Raw genomic sequence first — 24,841 nt, 5'->3', positions numbered from 1 at the left:
CTGTTTAAAAAAAAAAAAAGAATTTAATAGCTGAATAGGTGTATATATACAGCTCTTGAGGTTTTCATGGAAACACTCCCAAAGTCTTCTTTGACTAGAAGAACCATCCCAATAGGCTCACTGTTTTGGAAGGCAAATTATTCCTTTCCTTGTTCTTTTGGAGATGATAGCTTTTAAAATAATTTAGTTTCTGTTTCTGCAGAAAGCATGTTATGAACAGATTGTTTTGGGTTGACTATATGGTCTTAAACATTTCAGCTAAATAACATAACAGGAAGAAAAACTGTAGGCAACTTGTAGATTGGTTTCTGAAAGTGGACAACAAATAAAAATGTGTAACATCTACTTGACATTTTTAAGAAGTTAGTGGTTTGTAATTATGGGCCTACAGTACACCCCCCATTTTAATTAATTATACAATTCATGTTCATTATTGATTTCCATATTGAAAAAATTTACATTATTATTGGAAACACTTAAGTGAGTTTACTCGTTCACAGTATTTAACACAGCGGTTTTCTAAAAAGCTAGTTACCAAGACTGGTGAAATAAGTATGAAACTAGCAAATAAGAAGAAAAACTGCAGTCGAGAATAAGCTGGGGAGGAGCAGGTTTGCTTCGTCCCCCGAGTGTCCGATTTACCTCTTTTGCTAACTTTTGTCCCTGCTCCATAGATATAGGCTTCTCCTTCACAAAAGTCAGTCTTGATAAAGTTTTCAGATCTTCACGAAGATCAATCTAATAGGAAAGAGGGTAGTAATATGGCACAATGATTATTCACTCATCAAATAAAAATCATTAAGTGATATCATGTCCTCAGTGTTAAGGACTGAGTCCAGTTCCCTATGAAGATGTATAAGGGGTTTCCAAATCCTAATTATTTGAAAGTACCGGTAGCTTTATTTATTCCCAGCACTTCTACCTTATCTTTACTGTGACCGCTCTAGAATCACCAATGAATACAAGAGTGGCAAAATTAATCCAATACATACTGGGAAATTTGAGCTGCTTCTAATTGGATTTTAATCCTGTAAGAATCCCTTTGACTAACAGGGATTCACAACCTAAGGGTTGGGACCCAAAACATGGGTCCTGATTAGATTTGACAAGGGTTGCAAACTGAGTGGCTCCAAGCCACGTCTCTTAAAGAAGCTATTTGTGGCTCTGCCGTCGCTCACTCCTCCAGATCCCAGTCCCTGCCCCTGCCTTGCTGTGCTGAAATTAAACTTAATTTAATTGGTTTAAAGGCCAGCAGGAGGGATCCAGTGATTAAACCAATTAAACTGAGTCCCATTTCAGCACAGCAGGGCAAGGAACAGCCCAGGATGCAGGTGGGAGAAGGGAGTAAGAGAGCTAGTGGGGGAGCTGTGCAGAGGAGGAGGTGGAGGTGGTGGTGGCCCAGCTATCAAGCAGCAGGAGCACAGCGTGGAACTTGTGTGAAGTAGGAGAGGGGGTTGGGGAGGCTGACAGAGGTTTAAGCCTGGGGACAGGGGGCGCAGGGTGCTGAGGGCCAGCCAGGGCTCCGTGCCTCAGCCATCCCCCAGCTGTGGGGTCTCCCCGCCTACTCAGCCAGGGATCCTGCGGCAGGCACAGCCAGCTGGAGATCGCACCCAGCTGGCTTCCAGCCCTGGGGCTGCAGAGTACCCTGTCCCCCCAGCTGGGGATCCCATGGCTGGTGCTACTGGCCAGGGAACCACAACCCAGCCGGCTCCCAGTGTTGTTTGTCTTCTTTCCCCCACTCGGTTTTTGACAACCTTATGCAGGAAAGGCAGCCCTGGCTGGGGAACCCACAGATGGTGTTGTCTGTCGCACATCTGTTTTCCAAAAATCTGTCAACTCTGGCTGAGAGGGGTTTAAACGTGGGGCCGGGGGGCTGAGAGGGGTTTAAGATGGGGGTGGGGTATGGGGATGCATTTTTCCCAAGCAAGAACCTCCCATCTTTCTGTTGTCCATCCCCCCCCACCCCCCGCTCAGTTTTGAAATGCCTTCAGTCACAAAGTCTTTCTGAGTTGTCAAAGTGGGTCCCCATCTCAAAAAGTTTTGGAACCGCTGGACTAGAACCTGGGACTGTGGGCCTCAGGTCATTGGACTAGATGACTTGCTCAAGTGTCTTCCAACCCTAATCTTCTAGGATTAGTTTCAATGGTAGTATATAGGACTAGTCATGGCACAGGGTTAAGCTAGTAATGTGGAGCCCAATCCTGCACTGCAGTCCATGACGAGTAATCATCTTGATCTCAGTGAGTTACCAGGAAGAGCAATGCTGGTAAAACAAGACCCTTGCTCAAAAGCCTCACGTCCTTATGTAACATGGTGCATTTTGTTTCAGTAGATTGGCAGTTACTCTGCATCTGGGTGAGAATTTTGGCGAAAACCTTTCACTGAAAAGTGCAGATTCAGTTTAATGGAACATTTTTCAAATTCATAAGGAACTCACCAAATTGATTTAATCTGAAATTAAAACCCCGACAAATATTCCCGTAAATTTGAAACATTTTATTTTGACATTTTCTAAACAGTGTGTACACATTTATTTTGTTTTTAAAAAAATTAAAATGTGAAACTCAACATTTTGTAAGACACAAACAATAATATTCCTTAATTTTTCAGTTCACCAAAAATTTAGAAAAAGATTCCTTTTAGGTCTACGCCAAATGTAATTTTAATTTTTTCAGTATGGTACATAAAGTGAAGACTTGGTGATTCACACAGCCCTACTCAGGCATTCTTGGAACAAAAGTGACTCTATCTTCCTGCTGCTGGATATGACCAAGGTCATGTCGACACTATAACCAACAGAGCAGCATCATACCATCATACAGACACTTTCTACATAAACGGAAGGGGGTTTTCCACTGGTGGAATTAATCCACTTCTCTGAAAGGGAGTACTTAGGTCAGTGGAAGAATCCATCCATTGACCCCATTTCTGCACAAAGGGTTAGACTGCCTAATCAGAGAGACTGTTTAATGCCACTACATAAGTCTATGGTCCAACTACTCCTTGAATACAGTGTGCAGTTCTGGTTGTTCCATCTCAAAAAACATACAGAGTACTAGAATTGGGAAAAGGAGAGGAGGACAACAAAAATCATTAAGGGTATGACACATCTTCCATATGAAGGTAAGTGTCAAACATTAGAACTGTTCACCTTAGAAAAGAGACAACCAAGGTGGCAATATGATAGAAGTCTACAAAATGATCAATGGTACAGATAAAGTGTTGTTTATCCCTTCACACAACACGAAAATTAGGGGTCACACTATAAAATTAACAGGCTGCAGTTTTAAACTGTCAAAACTACTAACAAATACTTCTTCACACAATGCACAGTCAACCTCTGGAACTCATTGGGAATGGTGTGGAGGATAGGTTCATTGATATCTCTTAACCAAGATCATCAGGGTACATTAGGTGCATAACCCGACGTTCTGGGTGTCCCCAAACTTCTGACTGTGAGAAGCTGGGACTGGACAACGGGATGGATCACTCAATAATTGCCCTGTGCTGGAGCATCTGCTTCCAGCCACTGCCAAAAGACAGGACACTGGGCTGGCCAAACTGGGTCAGACCATTCTTGTGTACTTATGTCCTAACTGCTGTACTCAGGGCATGAGATATTTCACAGCCCTGAGTAATGTAGCTAGGTCTCAGAGAGTAAGATAGTGTGGGTTAGGTCTAATTCTTTGAGTTGAAGTCAGAGCAAGGGAATTATTTGGATCCTGCTTCAAGGGCCTTGCACCCAAAGAAAGCACAAACATTAGCTTATTTAATTAAAACAAAATCAGACATACCTGAGTTCCTACTAATAAAAATGGTACATTAGGTGCATATTCCTTTAACTCTGGTACCCATTCCTCCTTCACATTTTGAAACGAGGCAGGATTTACCACTGAGAAGCAGATAAGGAAGACGTCTGTCATAGGATAAGACAAAGGCCTTAGACGATCGTAGTCTTCCTGGAGAAGGAAAATGTTATCAGAAATCCTGAACTGAAGCTCATATTTTGTTCACTGATAACAGTTATGTTCAGGGACTGTGCTCAAATAAACTCATTTAAACAAACTCAGTTTACTTGGAACAGAGAGATAGCCATGCTAGTCTATATACTATGAAAACAAAAAAGCAGTCCAGTAGCACTTTAAAGACTAACAAAATAATTTATTAGGTGAGCTTTCGTGGGACAGACCCACTGTCAATTAATGTGACTGCTAGTTTTCCACAAATACCATATTGAATAGATAGTGAAGAGCTAACTACTAGTAGCAGCGTTGCCATGGTTTTCACTGGTATTCAGGTATATGTTTACTTGTGGTGTGTGGATTTTAATCTCAGCATTTTTAAAACTTTATTTTAAACATTCTTTGCATATCTACAACCTAAGAGCTAGCTTTGGCCCTGACCTACTGAAGGGAAAAAAGAAGAATGTGCTGATTCCACGGCCTTTCTACTGCCTGCACAAAGCAAAACGGCTGGGGCAAATCAGAGAAACCCATTCTGTTGCTTCTACCCAAGAAGCCCACTCCTTCTTGGACCACAGGTGTGAGTGGTAGCTAAGCCTTCTCCTAGCATTTTAAATTGACAGCAGGAAATTATTGTTATATTGTTAATTGTATATTGTTAATGTCCTGTTACTGATGATCCCATGCTGCTGTGGGATAGTGTGGAATCAACATCCAGTCTTCTTATAAGCGTACCTTTTACCTCTCTACTGCTCCTATTGTGCATAGTCTATTCAAGGAAGCAACCACATTTACTGGGTGGAGATCAAAATCCTAAAAAGAAACTTCCCAACTACAAATTAGACTGGGCCTTGGAGTGTAGGATCTTCAAGCTAGTACATACAAAAACCAGCTAAGCTGATCAGTCATTCTCAGGTCTGAGTTCACTGAAAACCTTTTTTTTTTTTCTCTCAAATTTTAAATTGCAAATGAATCACTAAGAAGTCACTTTACTTCCCATTCAACATAACATTAACACATACACATGTGTCTTAACAAAGAGCTATAAAATACTTCATTAGCTATTAACACAGTAAACATGCACCTTCACTTAAGCTAAGATTTTCAACGTTACTTATTTCAATATTCTAATGTCTAAATACAATATCAGAAAATCGCATTCACACAGCCACAGCACTGCAAAAGGAGTCTTCACATGAGCTGCTGATAGCTGTGGTTTGGTCACACACATTCCTTTTCAACCTTGAAAGGGGAAGGGCATGGCAAAGGTTATTCACAGAGCTGGAATAATTATTTGAGGGAAAAGCCCTCTTATCTCGAATTGTCCTGCTTGGCTGTTTGAACGCCTTGGGGTGGTTTTTTTTTTCCCCTCTCAGAAAAAAGTTTTTTTTCCTGGGGGGAAAAAACAAGCGTAGACAAGCCCTCAGGAAAAAAAAAATTCAATGACCTTACAGTGCCTCTCAGTTGGTCCAAATTCCATAGGTCTATTTCCACACAATAAGCATTAATCATTCTCTAATTACAACAATATATTTGCATACATCTGGTTTTGGGAAGAAGGGGCTTTCAAAACAGGGGGTTGTTTTGAAAGGTCCCCGGCTACATGGGCGGTGTCTGTTTCAAAAGCGGCACTTTCAAAACATTCATGGCTGCCATTATGCTAATGAGGTGCTGAATATTCATGGCAGTGCTTCATTAGCATCTGCCAAAATCCCTCATTAATATACCCCTTCCAAAAGAAGGGGCTAGTGTGGCCACAGCCCTAGTGTTCCTTTAGTAGCCTATGTGGTTAAGCTTCTCTTTTTGGCGTCAGTTTATAGCACTCCATTCTCTGTTGCTTCTACAACAGTGAGGCCTACCTGTCTCACACCATACTGTACAATTAAAGTGTTAATGTAAAGACAACAATAGTCAGCTAAAGTACATAGCATCAACTCCATTGACTTCAACGGGGAATTTGATTAGAATCCTAGAACACTAGAACTGGAAAGGATCTCTAGAGATATCTTTGGGTCCACTCCCCTGCCTTCACAGTAGGACTAAGCAGCATAGACCATCCCTGATACATGTTTATCTAACCTGCTCTTAAATATCTCCAGTTATGCAGATTCCACAATCTTCCTAGGCGCAAAGCACAGCAGCAGAATGACTTCTCATGTCTGACTCGCAATACTCCTGTTAATGCATCCCAGAATCATGTTTACTTTTTTTTTTTTTTTTGCAACAGCATCACACTGCTGATTAACATTTAGCTTGTGGTCCACTATGACCCCTAGATCCCCATCTGTAGTAGTCCTTCCTACATAGTGGCTTCTGTATATGTGAAACTAATTATTCCTTCCTAAGGCTATATCTAGATTGAAGAGATCTGTTGGCAAAAGATACGCAGACTGCGCAATGCATTTGCATATCTCCTGCCTACAGTTCTGTCAGGAGAGGCTTTACTGACATATGGCCCATCCACTTGGGGCCAAATGTCGGGGCAAAACCCTTCTGCCGACACCTTCCTTCTTCCTCATGGAACAAGGATGACTGTGATGTGTGCAGAAGGCTCCCAGAGCAGCACACTTCAGTCAGGAGACCTCAGGGCTCCTGAAAGAAGCATGCATTCTAGACATAGCCTAAGTGGAGTACTTTGCATTTGTTCTGGTTCTATGTAAACATATTACTCTACTTTAAACAGTCAAAGTTATAATGTCTTTCACATTAGAGCACTGTCCATGGTGGGGAAATTCTTCAAAAATGTGCCACTGCTGCTTGCCCGGTGCTAGAATGCAGGATGTCACAGAGTTTTCCAAGACTGATCAAGCCCTCGGATTGCTACCCCTTCCTACCTCTCCATGTCAGTACCCATGTTGCTGCCAAGAATAACCTTGAACAGGTCACTGCAGATTACGTGGCACTGGGAAGAAGGATTAAGGAGTTTTAGGTGCAAGTTGTGTTCTCATCTGTCCTGCTGTTGAATGAAAAGCCTCAGGTAGGGATGGTCGAATTTTGGAAATAAATGTGTGGTTGCACAGGTGGTGGTGGTGGTGGTAAGAGAGCTTTGGATTCTCTGACCATGGGATGATGTTCCAGACAGAATGATTTCCAGGAGGACATGGGCATCCACCTAACCAAGACAGGGAAGAGAAATTTTGCTGGCAGACTTGCATCACTTAGCGAAGAGGAATTTAAACTAGGTTCATTGGGGAATGGTGACCCAAGCCCTGAGTTAAATTGGGAAGTGGGATACAGGGAAGGAAACACAGGAGGAAAGTTGCAAGAGGAGAGGACCCCTGATCCATACTGTGAAAGTAGGACAATCAGCCAGTTATCTTACATGGCTGTACACAAATGCAAGAAGTCTGGCAAACACGCAGGAAGAATTGGAAGTCCTGACACAGTCAAGGAACTATGATGTGATTGGGATAACAGACACTTGGTGGGATGTCTCACATGATTAGTGCACTGTCATGGAAGGGTATAAACTGTTCAGGAAGGACAGGCAGGGGAGAAAAGAAGATGGAATTACACTGTATGTAAGAAAAAACTGTGTGATTGCTCAGCTCTCCAATATGAAAAGAGAGAAAAGCAAGTTCAGAGTCTCTGGGCCAAGTTTAGAGGCGAGAGCTCATGATGGGTGTCTGCTACAGACCACCAGATCACGCAGATGAGGTAGACATGGCCTTCTTCAGAAACCTAACAGAAGCTTCCAGATCACAGTCCCCCTTCTCATAGGGGACTTCAATCACCCTGATATATGCTGGGAGAGCAATACAGCAGTATACAGACAATCCAGGAAGTTTTTAGAGAATGTTGGGGACAATGTCTTGGTGCAAATGTTGAAGGAACCAACCAGGGGACATGCTCAGCTCAATCTGCTGCTCACAAACAGGGAGAAACTGGTAGGGCAAGTAAATGTGGGTGGCAACCTGGGCAGTAATGATCATGAGATGGTTGAGTTCAGAATCCTGACCAAAGGAAGAAAGGAAAGCAGCAAAATAAAGACACTAGACTTCAAAAAAGTAACGGAGATAGCCATGCTAGTCTATATACTATCAAAACAAAACAAAAAAAACTGTCCAGTAAGCACTTGAAAGACTAACAAAATAATTTCTTAGGTGGTGAGCTTTCGTGAGATAGACCCACTTCTTGATGGTCTGAAGAACTGGGTCTGTCCCACTAATGCTCACCACCTAATAAATTATTTTGTTAGTCTTTAAAGTGCTACTGGACTGCTTTTTTGTTTTGGACTTCAGAAAAGCAGATTTTGACTCTCTCAGGGACATTAACATGAGGGGGAAAGGCATCCAGGAGAACTGGCTGCATTTTGAAGAAACCTTACTAAAGGCACAGGAACACACCATCCTGATGTGCAGTAAAAAAAAGAAAAGCCAATATTGTAGGCCACCAGCCTGGCTTAACAGAGAAATCTCTCATGAGTTTAAATGCAAAAAAGCAGCTTACAAAAAGTGGAAATTTGGACAGATGACTAGAGAAGAGTATAAATATACTGCTTGAGCATGCAGGGGTGTACTCAGGAAGGCCGAAGCACAATTGGACATGCAGCTAGCAAGGGACATGAAAGAGAACAGGAAAGGTTTCTGCATGTTAGCAACAAAAGACTGCTCGGAGAAGGTGTGGGACCCTGACTGAACGAGGGAGAAAACAGTGAAAGATGATGTGGAAAAAGCTGAACTACTCCATGCTTTTTTGCCTCCGTTTTCACAGACAAGGTCAACTGTGGGATTTCGCGTGCATACCATGCACTCAGAATTGGCAAATCTGAATGTAGTGTCCATTGGTCTGTGCATGTGCCCTGCCTCACCTCTATACTGCCAGAACACATCCAAAGCAGAGGGGAAGGACACCAGGTAACAGAATCAGATGGAGATCACACATGGTGAAGAACCTCTAATTACAGGTAAGTAACTTCTTTGAATCATGGTCCCTACTGTATTCCACTGTGGGTGACTTGACAAGCAATACCTAAGTCAGAGGAAGATGCAAAGATGAGGAAGATACGGATGACTGGAGAAACACCCTCCCAAAGGAAGCATAAGCAGCTTAGTCTTACACCAGTGCATAATGCCTTGCAATTATGAGGATGGGGCTCCATGCAACCACTTCATAGATGTGTAGGAGGGGAACACTCTGAAGAGATGCTGTGGCCATTGCTTGAGCTGTACTGGTGAAAGGATGTTAAAAAGCTGACAGAGTAAAATGCAGTCAGATACTCATTTGGAAATTCTCTGGGTTGAGACAGTGTGCCCTCTGACTCTCTTCTCTATCATGACGAACAGTGCTTTTTTTTGTGAGAGTACTTGCCAGTACTGAGTATCAGCACCATGGTGGCCCTAGCCATGGGATTGAGAGGGAGGGGGTGAGGAGCTGGCTGAGCACTGGCACCTCTTTTTTTCACAAAAAAAAGGCAACGGTGACAAAAAACCCGAGGGACTTCCTGATTGGTTTTGTTCTGTGCATGTTGAACACTGAGAGAGTGAAGTCTCCATTTGTATGCCGAAGTGTGCAGTTTCAGGAAGAATACAGGTAAACAAATGTGGACATCTGCCAACAGGGAGCATCATGAGCAGAGATAGAGAGTTTGGACTCACCTGACAGGAAGCACTCCTAAGAGGTGACTGGGACATTCTGGGGAAGAATTTAGTATCTCCAATCATAAAGTATATAAACATGAATGCAGGGTCCACACTCACTATTTCTTTCACACTATGGAAATACAGACAGTGTGAAGTTTTCTAAGAGTATAAAACTTCCTTCACAGTGAAGAACTACTGCAACTTACTCCGGTTTTGTGGTCTGTTAGTAACCATCTGTTGCTTTCATGGCTTATAACAGCAATCATAAGAGGCAGCTCTCAGATCAGAACCATCTGTTTTTAGAAGGCAAACTAAAAATAGATACGAGGCAAAGTTGCTGGAGGAATCCAACCTTCATCCAGTGAAGGGTAACTGTTAATGCTGCTCAAAGAGTATCAGTGAAGCACATTCACTTACAAGCACTGGCTTCTGAAGAGAAGTCCCTGCTACAACCCTAAGTTATAATCCATTTCCCTAGTAGTAGAGGGTAATGAACACCAACAAATCCTCACTGGGGATAAGTCACGTTGCTTTATTTTTATTATTTCAGAATTTGTGTCAAAGCTATCTGCAAAGAGTTAAGTAGACAGATTACACCACCAATTGTTTTCTTCCTGGATAAGAATATTTCTGTTTTAAAGGATTGGCGTGACAGTGTTAGATCCATTCAATTAGTGGACAATATTATCTCTAGTGTTTGGTGTGTGCATCATATAGCTAAACTGGATTGTGAGTTATACCAGGGTAAGTCCAGAAGAGTTCCACTGGGTACAGAGTACCCAGAATGAGTAAGCTGCAGCTTTGCTACAAACCCTGAACAAGGGTGAGTGTGTATTTGTGCTATCCTAGGAACAAGACTGAGACCGGATGAAATACAACTGGGGTTTCTTGCTCTGAAGGGGCAGGGGAAGCAGTCTGTGATAGCTCTTTATGTAGCACATATTTCTCCCCACTGAGCTTCTTCAGCCTTGGCTCTACCTTGTCCCCACCCACTTGCATGGAAGCTGCCACGAGCTGCCACAGGAGGCACTACCAGAGGGAGAACAGCCATACGTGGGACTCATGAAGCAGGAGGTCCTAATCAGCCCCTCAACGAAAGCAGAATTTATCTGGACGGTAGCCTGGGTTACTCCTATTGTAGCTGTGTTCAGATTCAGCAGTTTGGCCCAAGGCACCGTAGTGTTACCAATGCACTTCGTTTTCCTGCTTCATGAAATCTTCACATCCAATCCTGGCTTAGCTGAATCCAGCCTTCTGTGGTTACCTCTGCAGAGCAATGAGTCAGCGCTCACACTCCAGCCCCATGGCACATCTCTGTGCGTCAGCGTGGTGACCTTATTTTCTTCATTAGAAGTTTTAAAACTATTAAAGTTTATTTTTATTCATACAAAACAAGTTTTGACCTGTGATAAGTATTTGGGGAAAGAGCACACAGTACGTCCCACATATTTTCAGAGGTTCCTGATTTTGTTTATGGAGAAAGTAATCTGTTTGCCCAGATTATGATTGGTTAATGTTAGATTCACAGGGAAGGTGAGAGGCTGCCAATTTGTGGCAGTCATGTATTTTCACTGAGCACAGGGTAAGTGCTCCCTCACTGTATAATAAAAGGAAACAAGTACTGTATACCCAAATCCACCTCCAAATTGGTATGACCAAGACTGTTTAGAGCAGGTATGAATTATACATTGCAAAAGCTTACTCAAATTATGTTAAAAACAACAGGAAGTCCTGTGGCGCCTTATAGCCTAATGGAAATTTTAGAGCATAAGCTTTCGTGAGCAAAGACCCGCTTCATCAGCTACACATCTCATGCATCTGATGAAGCAGGTCTTTACCCACGAAAGCTTATGCTCCAAAATTTCTGTTAGTCTATAAGGTGCCACAGGACTTCTTGTTGTTTTTGATGATACACACTAACACAGCTACCTCTCTGATTCAAATTACGTTGTGATACAATTTTATTCTTAAGTGTTTTTAAGAGTTGGAGTTCAAATTTGACTCCAAAAAATGGGCCATTTCTTATTTTAAAACCAGAGATTCAGATCAGGAGAGTCTGCTACAAAGCTGCCCAAAATTTCCCAAGTTTGGTATAATCTCTACTAGAATTGGCTGGACTTTTAAACAACCACAACTTGCAGAGGTAAGAGGGATGAGATTGGCCCCTTTATTTGATATAGCAGCATATTATCCTTTATCGAATGAATACAGCTATGACAAGTTAAAATCAATTCAGAAATAAAAATCCAAACAGGTGTAAGTGTTGTACTCTGATCAATAATTACTGTGTTCAACATTGTCTTTTTAACTTACAGAAGGCACACGGAGTATTAGATAAGCATCACAAAAACCTGCATGATATAAGAAAGGAGTTCCTAGACCTTGGTCTCAAATTCAAGGACACCTAGTTACTTTTAATATAAAAAGTGGAATTTTTAATTGACTGTATAGTCAAAATGAAAGTCTGTTTAGTATAGGCCGAACAAACCTCTCTAATCCAAAACTCTCTCCTCTGGCAAACTCTGTAATCCAGCATGATTTTAGTTAGCCAGATGAACACTTACCATGGGTGTGGCCAAATTTCCAGTGATCCCATGAAGTTTGTTTACAGCCAAGAGTCCTGACTCTGTCCTCTGTGCTGTTACTTAGTTGTAATTTACCCCAAACTGCCTTGTAAGAGCCCAGTAAACAGTGGAAGTGTTGGTAATGTGCTTGAAATTATTGCTCTTCTGTCACCCGGCAAATTCTCTTGTCCAGCACCAGTCAGGTCCCGCGGGTGCTGAACGAGAGAGGTTCAACCTGTAGTAAGGTCTCTCAATCAGCAGAGATTCCAGAAATGTGTTTCAAACATTTCATTTGTATTCTTTAGTTATAGAGGTTTTACGTAAGGGCCTCTCACACTGGGTGAATTGGCTCCGAGGTCATTACTCACCTCTGCCACTGACTTTATGACTTTGGGCAAATCACTTAAATCTATGGCTACGTCTACACTAGCCCCAAACTTCGAAATGGCCATTTACATGGCCATTTCGAAGTTTACTAACGAAGTGCTGAAATACATATTCAGCGCCTCATTAGCATGCGGGCGGCCGTGGCACTTCGAAATTGACGCAGCTCGCCGCCGCGTGGCTCGTCCTGACGAGGCTCCTTTTCGAAAGGACCCTGCCTACTTCGAAGTCCCCTTATTCCCATGAGCAGATGGGAATAAGGGGACTTCGAAGTAGGCAGGGTCCTTTCAAAAAGGAGCCCCATCGGGACGAGCCGCGCGGTGGTGAGCTGCGTCAATTTTGAAGTGCCGCAGCCGCCCGCATGCTAATGAGGCACTGAATATGTATTTCAGTGCTTCGTTAGTAAACTTCGAAATGGCCATTTACATGGCCATTTCGAAGTTTGGGGCTAGTGTAGACACGGCCCATAGTTTTCAAAATCATCCATTATATTTAGGTACTCAGTTTAAGGTACCCCGAGCCTGACTTTTGAAAGCAACTGTTACCTCTTAGCACAAACTGGGAACAAGGGAGAGGAGGAAATGCTTCAGGTGTCTCAAATATGCCACCCAAATTTAATAGGCATTTTTGAAAATGCAGGCCTTAGTATCTCTGATCCAGTTTTCTCCGCCATATACAGTAGAACCTGGATGGTCTGACCTAATCGGGACCAAAGAATGGAAATGTCAGATAATACAGATAAGCTGGCTATTGCTGAAAAAAATTAGGAAGAAGGATGCTTTTGAAACTGGGGTTTTGTTTCAAAAGAACCGCAACTACACTGCCATTTTTCTTTTGAAAATGTAAATATGCAAATGAATCATGAGATATGGAAATCAGCACTTCATTTGCATTTCTGATTTGCCTTATTTGCATTCCCCTTTCACAAGGGGACTGTAGTGTACATGCAGCCTTAGTCTTTCAAACCATTTTACTTCAAACTAGATCCGAAGGGTTAAGTAATCTGTAGTAGTTTGCAGTGATTATGAAATCTACCATCATTTTCCAATGGGCTTCTTCTCAGCACACTCAGTAACTCGAAAGCATACTGACCCACTCACTGACCAAACCCTGGCACACACTCACCAGTGGGGGACTAAGTAAAGAGATTCCTGGGTTGACAAGAGAGGTCAGAATTTTAGACCTACCAGTGCATGAGTACATCAGAAAAGGGACAAAGGGCCAGCAAGAACAGGGTTGCCAACACTGAGTGAGGCTATTCTGGGAGATCCCCTTAACATGATTTAATGTCATTTTCTTAAAATATCCTCTTAAAAATCACCAGAATAAATTTCAATAGTCATCAGGACATTCATGTGGATTTTGAGAGACTCCAGGCCAATCCTGGAGGGTTGGCAACCACGGTCCCCTCTAAGCTGCACCTGATAGCAGGCACCCAGTTGTTTAATGAGTTTGGCTCAGGGTTACCACACACAGGAGCTGGCTGGCTGGGGGAGAGACACTTCCTCCTCAGCTACAGCAGCAGCTCCCTGCAGGGTGTGGAGCAGCATGTCTTTCCCATTTGATATGGAGGGGACACAAGGAGGATGGAAGGAATAAGGGGAAGGGGGAGGGCTGGTAGGGAGCAGAAGGGAGGCAGAGATTGGGGTGTCCTGTCTCCCAGCTGAGCTGCAGCAGCCAAGAAAGGAGAGGAGACATACTACTGGGACTATAGCAGCTTGAACAGTGACAGACTTGAATAGTGACTGGGACTATAGCAGCTTGTGAGAAACCCAGCACTCTCTCCTGAGACTCAGACTGCATGGGGGTAGGTGGAGAATGGGGATGGGGGGGGACACTGAGTGAGTGTGGTGTGTGCTCTGACTCCCAGCTGGGCTGCTGCTCCTGCTGCCTGCAACTCTGAAAGGCAGGAATCTACCACAGCTGGGCTCAGGCAGAGAAGAACAGACTGCAGGTGGGTGCCAGCCAATATTTGGTGGGAAATTCAGGGCATCCCCATTCGGGCTGTAGCAGGAGTCAGACTTTCTGTCTTAGCACAGCAGCTGCTGGTGCAGGGGAGAAACAAGGGATTTACTCCTGGGGAGCAGGGGGAAGAGAATCAGACTGTGTGGGGTGGTAGGGAGGTGCCAAAATTTCAGATGGATTATCCTGGGGCATGGGGTTACAAGGCAGATGTGCGGCTGCTGGGGAAACTTCCTTGTCTCAATGCAACAGAAGGAGCTTATCATGTACATCTTCCCTCTTCTTGCTGAGGATAGGAGTGAGGAGGAGTTGGTATTAGTTACTGACTGGTGACATAATTACAAGATCTGAAATAATCTGGGAAGAATATGAGGGGGGACAAAAGAACAATGTAGCACCCTCCTATTTTCCAGTGTTACGTTTACAGAGCAAACACAAAACAGTGGATTCTCTTCAGATCTAGACCACAGTATTTTTCACTTAGTGTCAGCAGGGGAAAATAAAGAGTTTGCTTTCACCTATGCTAAGCTTGTTAACAGGTCTGCCTGGAGATGTTAGAAAGCCTAGCCTAAAACTTAGTTTGGAGGAGGCAGATCCAGAGCAGTAAGGAAGGTGAGAGTGTCTGCTTTAGCAGACCTTAATGCAGGATCTGATTTCACTTGTATGGGTGTTGTCTTATTCTAAGTGTTTAAGGCTGCTTTTGTAGCTAATGATTGAGGCTTTAGTGAACGAATACTGGAGTGAAAGGCCTAGCTCGTTGCATAATTATATTTCAATACCCATATAAACTTTCCCACCTTAAGCCATGAAACAAAGGAGTCTCTTAAATGTTTTGAAATGGTGTAGATATCTGGTGCACGTGTTTTATGGTTTTACTTAATAGACATGTCTTTGATTTATTTATATAGCTGTTTTCAGTATGCCCCTTTTTGTTGAGTTTACTAGCTTGAGTTGTTAAAAAAGATAATACACGTACTTTTTTTTTTTTTTCCAAACAAAAGAGGAGCCGGCACTCAGCCAGCTCCCCACCTCTCCCTCCACCAGCCAATCCCATGGCTGGGGCTGTCAAGGTGCCAGTACTCAGTACGAGCACAAATAAAGCCCTGCATATAGTCCCAATGGTTGTGCTAGTTTTCTTTGTGCAGCCGAAGCTCTATTATCCAGCATCCCCAGGGAACTAGGGGTGCCAGATAACCTAATGTGCAACCCCAGTCCTGGCCAGCAGCCAGCTCCTGGCCCCGCTGCCACTGGCTGGACAGTCAGCACCTATTGCTACCACCAGCCACAATAGGGCAGCTGGCCCCCAGCAGTGCAGCAGGTGCCAGTTAACTTAGCATGCTGGTTATCTAAATTCTGGATAACCTGGTTTTTATTTGATTTTTAAATTAACACCTTAAGCATTGCTCCTTGTTAATCATCCCTTGATTTAATATTTTTCTTCCATATTTATAACCTTTTAAAAACAAATATTTATCTATAAATGTTTTGTTTGCACTGGTGCTACACATGCACATACAACCAACATAAACTTCAACCTGCCAAAGGATGGAAAATTTTAGAGGAACATTGTTGGCAACCTAACCAAAAGATCCCAGTTCGATTCCTTGAGTGCCACAGATGACTTTGGGCAAATTGTCTAGTCTCTCTGTGAACAGGTAAACACTAAATCCTCAAGTTAGAGGCGTGTTGTATAGATAATTGCTATAATAAAGGGAGGGCCCCAAAAGTGACCTAGCTCTGAGAAGGTAGGTGCTAGAGATGAGGTTGCTGCCTGTCTAATCACACAAATTCAGGACCCTTGCCTTGCCCTGCCCATGTTATTTCTCAGGCCCGGCACTGCTCACTCCATCCCTGCTCCTTCCATCACTTGCTCTCAAGCTCTTTCACCAGCCCAGGGCAGGGACTGGCATGCAGCAGGAGGCGTGGGCTGGCACCAAGAGGTTTGGAGTGTGGGAGGGAGATCTGGGCTGAGCCTGGGGAATAGAGTTTGAATGCAGGAGGGGGTACTACAGGGAGAGCAGGCTCTGGAAAGGAGTTTGGGTAAAGGAGGGGGCTCAAGCCAAGGGCAGGGAGCATGGGCTCTGGCTGGGTGACATTTACCTCAAATGCCTCTTAGGCGGCAGCCCAGTGGGCCTATGGCAGGCTCCCTGCCTGATCTGGCCCTGCACCACTCCTGGAAGCAGCTGGCATGTTTATCTCCTAGGTAACGCAAAGGAGGGTGTCAAGTGGCTCTGCATGCTGCCCATGCCCACAGGTGCCTCCCCTGCAGCTCCCATTTGCCACAGTTCTTGGCCAATGGGAGTTGCAGAGTTGGTGCTCAGGATGGGGGCAGCATGTGGAGCTACCTTCCCCAACACAAGGATGTGCCAGCTGCTTCTGGGTGTGGCCTGGAATCTGCCTTAGCCCTGCTGGAGTTCCAGTGGTCTAAGAACTCCAGGTTCAGTTTTAGTGGCCTCTGGGAGATAGAGCCCCATTCCAGGAGACACCCAGCCATACTGGGAGGGTTGGCAACCCTAGATATTAATTTACTTAACTTAAACCCTTGTACTCCGAGTGGAGCACAGGTCATCTACAAGTCTTCTCCACTTCACTCTGTCTCAGGACAAAACTTCTAGCTGACCCCAGGAATACCCCAGTTGTTGTCTTTCAATCTCAGTAGACCTTCTCCATGTTGTCCAAGGTCTTCCTCTGTGCAATTTCCTTGTGAGTCCACTTGAGAGCTTGACGGATGATAGGGCTGACAATAATTTATAGCAAACAGAGGGGGACGGAGAGGAAATCAGATGCACCACTAAGTCAGAATGTAAGGATGGATCCTCTGCTGCTGTAAATCAGAAAAGCTTCACCAGAGTTATTCTTATGTACAGCAGCTGAGGATCAGCCTGCGAAGTATATTGTTAAACTATCAGTCAGCAGCAGCCATGTGTAGGAAGCAGCCTGCTATCACATGGACATGGCGGACACACCCAGAAGCAGTATCTAGAATGTTGTAAACATTCTTATTCTCTATTTTAAGATTATCCTTTCAGAAGCCTTAAAGGAACATTTCTGTGCTTTCCCACGTAAACGATCTTTTTCTTTCTGAGCCCACTCCCAAAAATGATATCAAAATTTCACAGCTGACCCAGGTCACAACCACTAGTATTCAGAAAACTGAAGGGCAGGGCCACTGTTAAAGGGGCAGCAAGCAGAATGACTGCCCAGGGTAAGGCTACAGGGGCTTTTGGCCTTCAATTCAGCCCCGGGAGGAGGGGCTCAGGTTTTTGCTTTCTGCCCTGGGCCCCAGTAAGTCTAATACTCTCTGCTTTATTTTGGTGCACCCCTGAAACTTACCTCTGACCCGCACCCAAGGGGCCCTGGACACCCAGTTAAGAACTGGGGCCCTACCCAATTCTCTTGCTCCATTTGCCAAATAGCGGGCTCATCACAGGCTCACCAATGGTTTCAAAAAATTGAAATAAAAATGGCTATTTTGCCTTAAAAACCTCCACATTATATAGCAACTCTTTCTAGTAAAACATCTGGTTTTATGCACCACCATAATCCCAGATTACTGCATCTGAAGAGATAGTAGATGTATAAACACCCGAGACTGGGTTGAGTCATAGGGGAAGATAGAGGAAGAAAAGCTGCTGCAAGGTTCCCCCCGTGGAGTTCCTCTCTGACTTTTCTAAAGGCACTAGGGTTTGCATCTCTTCCTGCCACTTGAAAAAGACACAGAAATACATTCTAGCACCCTTAAGGAAGCCACAGGAGGCCACGGCTGCTACCCATGCAGAGATCCATGGTAAAACTGTAGGTCTGGCCACTAACACCTCCTAATACAACTCCACTTGTGCTTAGCTATCAGCTACTTCCCCTAGTTATAGCTGCCTCTGTGAATTCCTCTCACACAGGGAACCTGCAGAAAGGATCTCCCACACGCCCATGGACTTCACACTATTTCCTGTGAATCTCCAGAAGAGCAGCAGATGGGCACATCTGTGTCCCCAGCCCATTTTGCCTTCTTCCCCACCCTTGGGCTGATCTTGTCCCTGGTCGGTACATTCCATGGAGGACAATGATTTAAAGGGAGCTGAGCCCTCATCACAAATGAGAGATGGGGAGAGACCTGCATATCCGTCTGGTAAGAGAGGGGAGCCAAACACAACTTCCTCTTTACCTCCATTGTTGTTACACTCTTTACAAAGACACTGTAGAGCGTGGGCTGCTATACTTAAAAAGCTAGGGTCAGATTCATTCACTGACCCTTAATTCACGTGAGTCATCCAGCTTGAGTAAAGGCTGCGGCATCTGGCCTGGTGTGTGTGCATGTGCATGCACACATGGATGTGTGTGTTGGTGGGGGGTGAGTTGCATTTTTGCTTTTCAATTGTGTAGCCCCCAATTTTTCTGTGGGTCAATGGCCCCTGACCAAAAGAAGGTTCCCCACCACTGCACTAGTTACACAGGAGGGTACCCAGCTTCTGCAGTGATATATTTGTAATATATACACACACATAATACTGAGGCCCAGATAAAACTGTATGCTGTTAACCCCCTACAACAGTGGCAAACTGAGATCAATTGATTTCAAATGTCATCTAATACCAAGCTCTAAAATCAGCAGTCTTACATTTTCTATACTGTACTTTAAAGAGGTTTTGGAATGCTAAATACTTTAAGTCAAATGCACGATTTTCCTGCATGTATTTTTAAATGTTCCACATACAGGTCGAACCTCTCTTGTCTGGCATCCTTGGAACTTGACCAGTGCCAGATGAGAGCATTTTCGGAATGATAGGAGGTCAATATTTTCTAGCACATTACCAATACTTCCACTGCTTACTGGACTCTTAAAAGACATTTAGGGGTAAATTACAGCTAAATAACAGCACAGAACACTGAAAGCCAGGACTGGTGGCTGTAAAACTTTATGGGACCACGGGAAACTTGGCCACACCCATGATAAGTGGTCATCCAGCTAACTAAAATCATGCCGGATTATGGAGTTTGCTGGATGAGAGTTCTGGATTAGAGAGATTCAACCTGTATTGGAGTTTTGGCATTATGGTAAAGACTAAATTCCAGAGTTATGAAACAGTTGTATGTTGGGTAACAGGAACTACTGTGTAAGAAACACTAAGTGACTCTTTTACTCATGCACTACTCGCCTAGCTTTATATCAGTGACATCATAGTCATGAAACATGACTTTCTGGTTTAAAAATAAAACAAAGCAAAACACCCTTCCAATATGACTTTGCCTAGCTGGAAGTGAAGCCAGTTCTTATTCTGGCTTGTGCTGCCCCTGCTACTAGGAGTTTTGCCATTCATTTTTTGTCCACTGAAAGCATATTATCTATAACTGGGTGAATGTTGTTTAATTAAGATAGATGTGTGGGTGAAACACACTCTACTTCAAACAGTAGTTGTTAGGCTATGTCTCTGGTTTGTATTTGGCAGATCAGACTAGATTATCTTAAAAGCTTATGTATATTTGAAATGAGAAACACACAGTCATCACGTCCCAAAGGCCTTCCATAGAATTTTGGACAATCTAAAAAAAGAAATTTGACCTTAATCCTGCAGTATGCAGAGTGTCCCTTTATGAGAGGTTCAATGTCAGGCCCCTTCTGGATTATTTTGCTTTAGAAGAGCCACCCCAAGCAGCTCCATTTAATTTAATTTGTGATAGTTTGTTCATTTGCAGATTTGCAGAAAGTAGGTTTTAAATGTAAACTCAACAGTTACTGAAATACTTCCTTATCTGTGGTTTTTGTTGTTAAAATGTTATCAATACAATAATACTAGAGGTCCCTTGTATATCATGCAGGTTTTACTTGCCATAAGCAATTTTAAAAGCCACAGGTGGACAAAGCACCTTTCACAACAGGATTTTTATTTGTAAGCTAACACAAATTATTCAGATTGCCCAAACCAAGCACAAAACAATTATTACAAATGAGGTGGTGAAGACTAACACTTCCTCATTTTTAGTGTTCTTTTTATAAACTGGAAAACTTTCAGTTATTGAAATGTTCTTAATTAAACATGATGAACAGAGGCTGCAATAATTTGCGTTTCTGACTAATGGGGTGTGCTTGAAACAGAAGAGAAGTAAATCTCATGCTACATAAAGCCATTCACAATACTAATCTAAAGAGAGCTTCAAATCTAGACAGACTACAGAAGTCATTGCAATTGTTTGGACTCAGACTGATGATTTCAGGAATTCAAGTGATGTGATGCTGTAACAAACCTAACCAGACAAAACGTCTTCCCATAATATTAGATGATGCCATCAACCACCAATCAGAACCCTTCAGTCATTTACTTCAGTCACCAATAAGGGCTTAGACTGAGAACTCAAGAGAACCTGGCTATTTAAAACTAAAAATAAAGTCCATCACAGCTGACTGAAGTAGGAGTTTAAATTTTGTTAAACGCTACCCTCCTGTTTTTTCTTTTGGCAACACATGGACTTGGGGGATTACTACACATTGCAGTGGTGAGGCCGTCCAACATAAACACCCCTGAATTAGACTAAACCCAGTGTGGTTTTTTTAAAATGATTCCTGCCTCCAGTGTTTTCCAGACCCTGCTTATTTTCGTGGTTGTGCGCAGGAGGAAGTGAGTCAGTCCATCATAACCAAAGGCCCCAGAATTAGACAGGAAAACACTCGGCTGGAATGGTACCAAACCTCCAGGTGCCGGATGGCAGTTTCGGCTGGATCTGAAAGTTCTCACCTGTCCTGCTGTGTCGTACAGCCCCAGGAGATACTGCTTCCCTCCGACCGTCACAGTGACTGTAAAAGAGGAAACACAAGGGCGTAGCTCAGGAGCAAGCACAGCAGCCCGGGGCCACTAGTGCAGAGGGGTGTTTGCAAGCCCACCAGGAGGCTCCACGTCCAAAATGCGGATCTAGTCCAGCCAGGGCAATAGCGCACCTGGCAGGCGGGGGGGAGAGTTGGCAGGCGCGCTCCGAGGTCTCCCCCGCGGCAGGCCTCCGTGTCCTGCTATGTCACCCTCCACAACCAGCCCCACTCCGCTTCCAAACCGGCCCAGGCACTGCTGCGTGTTTGGGATGAGTTCAGCCCCGGCCAGAGCCCTCCCCCGGGCAGGGGAGCCTGGGTGCGGGCGTGCAGCGGGAGGCGCCCTTCCCTTCCCACCGCGGGGGCCGCACAGAAGGGGACACGCCGGCGGGCGCCGGGCAGAGGGCCCAGGACTGGGAAATGGCAAAGTGCCGCCGGAGTCCCGGGGCAGCCGCTTACTCAGCACTGCCCTGGCCGGGCGGCCGGCCGCCTACCTGCGTAGTGGTCAAACACGGTGGGCACGTACTCCTCGGGGAAGGCGTCGTTGGCGTAGCTCATCAGCAAGCAGGTCTTGCCCACGGCGCCGTCCCCCACCACCACGCACTTCAGCAGGAGCGCCCCGCTCCCATTGGCCATGGTGCGCGGCCCGCCGTCACCGGCCGGGGCTCGGCTGAGCCCGCATCGCCGCCCCGGGCCGCGCCGAGTGGGGCTGGGAGGGATTTCCCTCTCGCTTGCTCCGGCCGGGCGCGATGACACAATGGATCATGAGACCGCTCGGCCGCCCGCCCGTCCGGGGAGAACAGGAACTTGGAGCAGCAAAGCCACCCGCCAAGCCCCGTGCTGGGCTCCCCCGTCCCAGGCTGCCCAGCGAGCAGCCCGCCGCGGAGAGGGGCCAGGGCCCAGGGCCCAGCCCCGCCCCCGCAACTCTCCGGCCACTTTCCGCCCCCCTCCCCCGCTACTTGGCCGGGCTGCGGCCGCCGCTGGGTGAAGGCTGCAATCTCAGACTAGCTTGACTCGGGGGGAAAGGAGGAGCGCAGCCAAATTGCTGAAGAGCAGCCGAGGGCTCCTCTCCAAAGAGCCGGCAGCTCCTAGAAACGTCCGGGCTTTGCTCCCAGGCCTCCCCTGTGGGAAGCACAAGGGAGATCCCTTCCTCGGCTGCAGCCCTCAGCCCGCGCCCGCTGACTGGGGAGCCGGGCGTCTCCTACAGGAGCTGCCTGCCTGGCAGAGGGCGCTTTGAACTAGAGGTTAGCGAGAGCGCTAGAGATGATCAGGGCTTTTTTTTCCTCCCGGCAGAACGCACCAGAGTGGAGTCCCCGCACCTATTTGCCATTAGAACACCAGACAAATGTTCACTGCCAGTCCCGCAGCAGCGGGGGATGGGGCAGGACCTGCGTGGGGACAGGGCATTGCAACTGAACACCCTGAACCCTCTGAGGAATCATCACACTGGAGTTCTGGCATTTTCCCCCCTAAAACAAACAAAAAAGCGCTAGAGAGGATGAGGTACAAACATACACGTGACTAGTCACAGAGGGGTAGTCCTGTTCGTCTGTATGATCACAAAACAAGCAGGCATGTAGCACTTTAAAGATTTACAGAATAATTTATTAGGTCCTGAGCTTTCCTGAGGCAGCCCCACTTCATATTTCCAGCATATCACCTAATCGGCGTTAGTCTTTAAAGTGCTAGTTTGTTTTGTAAACATACACCTATATTACACTCTCTCTCTCCTCATCCCAATGGGTAGCTGTTTAAAATATTTCCTTAGGACTGATGGAGCCTCTTTTCCAGCGACTCTAATGATTTGCACAGGTTAGAAATGAACTCCAATTAATTTTCCTATTGTGAAGGCTTGTTAGGGCCTTTTTTCCCTGCCTTCCCTCCACAAAATGAGAACTTACCCACTATGAAGAAGAAGAAAAAATTTAAAAACACAATGGTTGTGATGGGGCTTAACTGTAAAGACCAGTATGAAAGGAATTGTTCAGGGAAGGACACAGGCAAATATTTTCTTGGTTCTGAATTTCATGATTATGTGCTTATGTACTGGACAGACACATATGGCCCAGTTATGAAATTCTGTCTTAAATACAGACATACCTTTGTATGAACCCGCCTCTAATATATACCCAATGCTGAAGAAATGAGGTGTTTAATAGCTATTAAATTAAGCCACAATAGCCTATATTATCAAAACAGGCACAAACGTTGGGTCTTTAAACAACAAGCAATGCCATTCAGACTACATCATTCAGAAGTCTGGATGAAGTATTGAGCCGCCAAGTACCTATTACTTGACAGCACTCTCAGATTTATTGAGTTCCCAGTAGCTTTGCTGGCCAACACCCTCACATTAGCTTGGCAGGAACCAATGTTCAACTATATTGTATAAGAGACTACGGATGAAAACCTGCCCCCACTAAAGTCAATGGCAAAACTCCTACTAGTGCTCAAAGATCACCAATGACAGAATCCATTTTTATTGTTTAATAATTTCAATGGATATTGATTTTTATTTTTAAGCATTCTTCAGTTTTTATCAAATTAAATTTTCACAGTTGTGCAAAGTATAGGGTGTAATCTTGTTACCAGTTTAAATTTTCACAGTTAAAGGAAATAATGTGGGGTAGACAGTTATCTAATGACACTAAACGGAGAGATTAAAAAAAAAGCTCTATAACAAAATGCACAACGTTAATGTTATATGTCAAAGTATATAGAGTAAATGTCCTTACATCAAACTCTCCATGCTCAACTAGCATTTTTGCTTACTTTGCCTATGTGTACATATCAGTTACTATTGAAGGAGATATTTTTGTTGGTTTGCATGAGTGCAGGGAAATCGACCTTTACTGATAAAAATATAATCCTTCTAATAGGTCTACTTTTTACTTTATTTAAGATTTATTTCCAAACCTCAGAGTATTGCACAATTATGATAAAGCTCCACTTATTGTACCACAAAGCACAAATAGGTTGCTTCCTCATCCAAAACTACCTTCATTCCACTCCTTGCTAGGATAGCAAATGAGCCTCACAGCCTGAAGGAATTAAATCCAGGCTTTGGTGGACCCAGAAGTGTGGAAGCATATTCTGGATCATTCTGTTACCACTTCCAACCTGTTTCAATCCAGGACTGTCATCTTGAGTGTCTGAGCAGATAGTATCGGCCATGGTGTCATGTAGGGAATGAAAGCAATACAGCAGCACACAGACAATCCAGGAAGTTTTTTGTAGAATGTTGGGGATAACTTGCTGGTGCAAGTGCTGAAGGAACCAACTGGGTTCATGCTCCTCTTGATCTGCTGGTCACAAAATAGGAAGAATTGATAGGAAAAATAGAAGTAGGCAGCAATTTGGGCAACAGTGACCATGAGATGGTCGAATTCAGAATCATGACAAAAGGAGGCAAGGGAAGCAGCAGAATATGGATCCTGGACTTCAGAAAAGCAGACTTTTATTCCCTCAGGGAACTGATGGGTAGGATCCCCTGAGAGGCTAATATGGAGGGGGAAGAAGTCCAGAAGAGGGGCTGTATTTTAAAGAAGCCTTATTGAGGGCACAGAAACAAACCATTCCAACGTGCAAAAAGAA

The 24,841-nt window shown here is 44.5% G+C and overlaps 1 protein-coding gene across 3 annotated transcripts in view; it reads right to left on the bottom strand.

Annotated features, from left to right (window-relative positions):
- RHOQ (ras homolog family member Q) overlaps positions 1 to 22,154 on the bottom strand; it is a 39,095-nt gene extending 16,941 nt beyond the window's left edge. The window contains exons 1-4 of one of the 3 annotated variants that reach the window (XM_074989646.1): positions 21,742 to 22,154; positions 21,183 to 21,241; positions 3,795 to 3,959; positions 643 to 738 (exon numbers count right to left, since the gene is read on the bottom strand). In XM_074989646.1, the coding sequence (XP_074845747.1) occupies positions 643 to 738; positions 3,795 to 3,959; positions 21,183 to 21,241; positions 21,742 to 21,883 (462 nt within the window). In that variant the 5' untranslated portion in view covers positions 21,884 to 22,154. The remainder of the gene's footprint in view (positions 1 to 642; positions 739 to 3,794; positions 3,960 to 21,182; positions 21,242 to 21,741) is intronic. The other 2 variants (XM_074989647.1, XM_074989645.1) reach the window with 2 other exon arrangements.
- Between the last annotated feature and the right edge of the window lie 2,687 nt (positions 22,155 to 24,841).

This window comes from Carettochelys insculpta, chromosome 3 (genome assembly GCF_033958435.1).
Source record: "Carettochelys insculpta isolate YL-2023 chromosome 3, ASM3395843v1, whole genome shotgun sequence".
Classification (NCBI taxonomy): Eukaryota; Metazoa; Chordata; order Testudines; family Carettochelyidae; genus Carettochelys; species Carettochelys insculpta.
Note: the sequence above shows the minus strand (reverse complement) of the source record. Positions and strands in the feature narration are given on the sequence as shown.